General features: G+C 35.1%; 1 protein-coding gene across 1 annotated transcript; it reads left to right on the top strand.

Annotated features, from left to right (window-relative positions):
* The first annotated feature begins 559 nt into the window (after positions 1 to 559).
* On the top strand, positions 560 to 1,570 carry LOC134233506 (uncharacterized). The gene has a single exon (XM_062715483.1). The coding sequence runs from the start codon at positions 560 to 562 to the stop codon at positions 1,568 to 1,570; it is 1,011 nt and encodes a 336-aa protein (XP_062571467.1).
* Positions 1,571 to 6,000: the final 4,430 nt, after the last annotated feature.

Here is a 6,000-nt window from a genome sequence, read left to right as displayed (position 1 = left end):
GTGGGGGCTGTATAAATAAACATGTAGAAAGTCTAAAGTCTAATACACATGACATTGTTCCTTTTAAGATGAGAAAAATGAAACTTGTTTTCCCTGAATGTGAACATCACGAAGATGAGAGATGCGAGGCTTACTGCAATCAGTGTGATGTCCCAGTCTGCTTGAAATGCATCCTTGGTCGCCATAGAAGTCATAATGTTATAGAAATGGCTAAAGTTGTCGAAGAAAAAAAGAAGAAAATTGAAAAAGAAACAAATAAATTGGAAACTGTACTTATTCCAACCTTTGCGCAAAAAGAGACAAGCATTGAAAAGAAAATATATCAAGCAAACATTAAATATTATGAGTTTGAAAAAGAATCTGAGAAGTACAGGACTTTCTGGCACCAAGAAGTTGACGACATTTTCAACACACTCATCTCTCTTATCAAATCTAGTAAAGCTTATCATCTAACTGATGCAAAAACACAGCAGAGTAACATTCGAAAATCTATCCCACTTATGATGAAAGTGTTCAACAAAACTGAAAGATCCTAAATTCTAATAAAGTATCCGAAGTTATGCGATACAAATCACAATGGAAGGAATACAATGCAATTCTAACAGAAATTGATATTGCAGTGCCATCACTTAAAACAAAAGCTTTCTATGGAAAAGACCTCAGCATAGAATTTGGAGAATATAAGGCGACACTAAAACAAAACAGTATATCAAGTCTGGCAGAGGAAACAGCAAAATTGAAATTAAGTTCATCATCAAATGAACCAAAATTAATTGCCAAATTTGACACTCATATTAAACCACTATGGAGGGTGGCATGTACAGGAACTGGTATGGCTTGGCTTAGTTGTGAGGACCAAATCATACGACTTTTTGATAGGCACACCTCCTCTACAATAAATTCTGTAAATACTACATGTACTTGTTCAGACTGTCCATACGATATGGTAGCACTGGATAAAAATGAACTACTTTACAGCGATGTGAACAATGGAACTGTAAATCATGTCCAAAATGGAAGATCAAGAATTCTGTTTACAGTGCCAGATGGCTGGCAACCGAGAGGAATGTGCACTACTATATCAGGAGACATCCTTGTTTGTTTGCGACCGAGCGACTTTAGCCAACACAGAGTTGTGCGGTATCAATTGCAAGAAAAGAAAATTTTACAAATAATAGATAAAGATGAATTCGGGAATTCCATCTTTAGTGAAGGGAAATATGGAATGTTTGTGGAGGAGAACAACAATGGAGACATTCTTGTTTCTGATATGCAGGCTAGGGTTCTAATAGGACTGGAATGGACTGGAAAGGTTCGATTTCGGTATAAAGGTGCAACATTGAGCGATAGATTTAATCCTAGGAAAATAGTAACAGATTCTATTAATCGCATTTTATTAACAGACCCAGGCTCAAGAAAGATTCATATTTTGAATATCGATGGACATTTGCTAACTCAAGTACAAATTAAATGTGATATTCCAGTTGGATTAAGTTTAGACATGCAAGGAAAACTCTGGGTCGGATTATTTGAATCGGGCAAAGTGTTGGTTTTCGAGTACTCGACATAGAATGAAAAGAAACAATTTTCATGCGAATCAGTGTCATATATTCACAAACTTAAGTTTTATAATTTGAAAAATAAAATGTTTTTGGGGTTATTCATACCGTTCCGAAAACTAGGAATCATCCTATGCAGCCCAGGAATATAAAAAGAAAGTCTTTACACTAGTGAAAAATAATTTTGCGGTGTTTGGTGCAAATAAAATTTGACAAAAACGTATTTGTCGAGTTTGTTGATTTTTGGGGGGAACATCAAGAATGAAATAGAAAGCAATTACTTGTGCACATATTTTTCCCTGTCTAGTAAAATATCTAAATATGAAACAAAAGTGTCAAAATCTTTGGTATTTTTTATATCAAGCTCACTGGGATACATCGTGTCTACATACGAAGAATGAAAGTAATGTTATTGTTAATTGATAATATGTCGTCGATATATCTTGTTTTGAAGGCCACACCAAGTGTTTTCTTTTCATGGAGAAGTTTTTGCATATATTCTGTATATGAATAAAAAAAGTTCTGCTAATAACAGAGCGCTATTAGTCGCGACTTTAATTTTCGTGAGAATTAAATGTATAACGTGTTGAAAAGCTGTACGTATTGATGTTGTTGATTTTGTTAAAATCTTGTGCTTTCAAATTTTCTTAGATTTTTTTAAGTATCCACGTCTGATTTACATCACTTCCCGAATATTATTATTGTTGCACAGTTCTCCTGAAGCTTCTCCTTCACCACTGTTAATGTTTTAGTGAGGAGTAAAGAAAGAGGCGTGGTAGAAAATTTCCTGGGACCCAGTATGTTTGTTTTTAAAGTTTTTTATGAAGTTTTGTAATCCAGTTTACGTATGGTAATTCAAATTCATTTTGATTGTTGGAAATATTAAAAATATTTCAAACTGATAAATAGTTTTGAAGAATTTTTTCCTTTGTCAAAAAACTTACTTGACCTAAAATGTATATTTCTTACATCTTCTTAAAATTGAACTAAATACAGGGCGTTCCAATCTTTCGAATCTTCCTTATATTATGAATTCTGTCAAAATATATTCAGGCGATCTGCTAAATATGAAAAAGGAAGATCTAAACACTTTGTGCATTAAAGGTTTTAGAAATATGTTAAAGAATCTTATAAGAAAACTGGATGGCAATATACGAATCATCTATCCTTCCGTTTTTACTTAAACGGAGGTGGTCAAAGAATTCGAGAAACTTATACACAGTATGTACAATATTGTCTTTGTTTGCCAGACTCAGCATCACAACGTTTTTCTATTAGAATTTGGCTTTAATTCTATTCCTTATCCAACTTATGCTAACATTTCACTTTGTAAAGATGAAGTTCTTCAAAATCACATTTCAACATTTAAACCTTTTAACAATCCCGTCAACCAAAGTGACTTCTATCTACCCCTATCCTCTATACTGGATTCCTTAAGAGAGATAAAATGCAAGACCAAGCAAATACGCTACTAAGTTCCTAACTTAAGTAACCTTACTCCTTACAAAAAATATTAACTGCTCTCAAGGGATAGAAACTTCAGACGTACTGTTCTGAAGCATATTCTAGAAAATATGGAGATAACGAACAGTATTCAAATTCAATATCAAAGGCCATTAAACAATACAAAATAGGAGCAGAGCAAACACGGACCTTCAAAACATCAGTGATCGGTCACACCCGCCGTGTGCTTCTTGTCATGATCGAGAAACAACAGAAAAATCCGTTGTCAATTCAGGTATAAATAATGTACCAACAATAAATATGAAAAACGTCAGTCAACATTTGACTCAATGATAAATTGTATTTGCTGAGAAGGTCATTGTATCGACCATAGAACATGCGAAATGATGACTTTAAACTAGACTGCTGATATTCTTGTTTCATCAACTTGCTTGTCAACAATTTACCTCGTTTAAGAAACTGCTCATACGTCGATATATCCTGGTGAGCTTGAGAAAAAGATACCACGGAGTCCGACACTTCTGTTTCATACTTGGATATTAACATTTGACTCAATGATAAATTGTATTTGCTGAGAAGGTCATTGTATCGACCATAGAACATGTGAAATGATGACTTTAAACTAGACTGCTGATATTCTTGTTTCATCAACTTGCTTGTCAACAATTTACCTCGTTTAAGAAACTGCTCATACGTCGATATATCCTGGTGAGCTTGAGATAAAAGATACCACGGAGTCCGACACTTCTGTTTCATACTTGGATATTTTACTTGAAAGGACACTAATGGTAATCTAACAACCAAGCTATACGATAAACGTGATGACTTAGACTTTTCTATAGTCAACTTCCCTTACTTATGCAGCAATATACCTTCATCACCTGCATACGAAGTATATATATCTCAGTTGATTCGATACGCAAGAGCATGCTCTACGTATGAACAATTTCTAAAACGAGGTAAATTATTGACAAGCAAGTTGACGAAACAAGAATATCAGCAGTCTCGTTTAAAGTCATCCTTTGGTAAGTTCTATGGTCGATACAATGACATTGTCGGCAAATACAATTTATCATTGAGTCAAATACTGACTGACGTTTTTCATACCAATTGTTAGTCCATTATTTATACACTGAATTGACGACGAATTTTTTCCGTTATTTCCTGATCATGACAAGGAGCACACGGCGGGTGAGACCGGTCGGCAGGGGATGCTCACTCCTCCATGGCATCTGATCATACCTCTGATGTTTCGGAGGTCCGTGTTTGCTCTGTTCCTATTTTGTATTGTTTAATGGACTTTGAGATTGAATACTGTTCGTTATCTCCATATCCTTATCATACGTAGAGCATGCTCTTGCGTATCGAATCAATGATCAGCAAAGTAAAAAGTAAAGTCATCAAATTTATCATATAGCTTGTATTGTTTTATGGATTTTAATGTTGAATACTGTTCGTTGTCTCCATATCCTTCTTTCATGCATAAGATTTTACACAAATTCTGCTTCATATGAATACAAAAAATAGGTCTGCTAATATTGGAGCGCAAATTGGTACCTACCTACCTAGTCCTTGTTATGCCCGTGGGCACATAGGGCAAGGACTAGATTTCTCTACCTCTCTCTATCTTTAGCGTTTCTTTCCAGCTCTCCCCACGTTAGCTTGTGGTCCCTCATTTCTTTTTCAACCGTCCTTCGCCAGGTGGTCTTTGGGCGACCAGGTTTCCTCTTCCCTTCTGGTGTCCATCTAAGAGCTACTTTGATGATGTTGTTGGCTGGTTTTCTTAACACATACCCTATCCATCGCCATCTCCGTTTAGTCAACAAGGTTCGCATGTCGTCTGTGTTGGCCTTCTCATGTAGTTCCACATTTGTAATTTTATTTGGCCAGAAAATCCTCATGATCTTTCTGAGGCATCCAGTGTGGAATCTAGAGAGTTTGCATATGTCTCCTTCTGTCATTCTCCAGCATTCTGACCCATAGAGTAGGACAGATAGTACGCAACTGTTATATATTCTTATTTTTATTCTTCTACTTATGTCATTTGTTTTCCAGATGTTCTTGAGGCTAATGAAGGCACCTCTGACTTTACTTAGTCTGGCCTTTATATCTTTGTCCGCACCTCCATCTGATGTTACTATGCTGCCAAGATAGGTAAATGTTGTTGTGTTGCTCAGGTTGTTTCCATCAACATGTATTCTTGCTGGTTGTTTGGTATTTAATGACATAACTTCAGTTTTCCTGGTATTGATTTTTAGTCCAATTTTTCTGCATTTCTCTGTAATTTTGATGTTTTACTTTGCATATGCTTTTCCAGATGTGATAGGAGGGCCAAGTCATCTGCGTAATCTAGGTCTTCAAGATTGGTAAAGAGTGTCCATCTTATACCTGTGTTATTTCCATTTGGGGTTGATTTCATTACCCAGTCAATTGCTAGTATAAAGAGGAGAGCTGACATCACACATCCCTGCCTCACGCCAGATTTTACTATGAAGCATGCATCTGATGAGCTGCCTATAGAACAATTAAACTCCACGTAAAAAGCTTTTATCAGTTCTACTATTGTTATGGGTCAGAATTACCCGAAATGCCAGCAAAGATCAATAACACAATTTAAACTTAACAATAATTTATTTACAGTAATATATAATAAATATATCAAACATAAAGTACAAACTTAGCAAGAATCTAAAAATACATACATCAGAGTGTCCGTTGCTGCACACAATGTCCCAGTGAAAATATATCCCATTTATATCTCAATAGTGCTTATACGACAAAGTATTGTATATGCATCGAATTGACAGGGTATTTATATAGTATCATAAATCTAGAATATTCTAGAAATTATTAAAACATGATATTACTGGAACAATCTGGACATACACAAAATTTAAGAATGTTCTAGATCAAATGACCGAACATGTTGACCACTCTGGAATGTTCAAGAAACTTAATGTTACTAATTATATACATA

The sequence above is a fragment of the Saccostrea cucullata genome, unplaced genomic scaffold (genome assembly GCF_032062105.1).
Source record: "Saccostrea cucullata isolate Sc308-1 unplaced genomic scaffold, CSIRO_AGI_Scuc_v1 ctg258, whole genome shotgun sequence".
NCBI lineage: Eukaryota > Metazoa > Mollusca > Bivalvia > Ostreida > Ostreidae > Saccostrea > Saccostrea cuccullata.
This window is presented reverse-complemented; position numbering and strand designations above follow the sequence as displayed.

Excerpts from the sequence above, each read along its gene's own strand:
- LOC134233506 (XM_062715483.1), top strand. The coding sequence starts at position 560 with ATGCGATACAAATCACAATGGAAGGAATACAATGCAATTCTAACAGAA.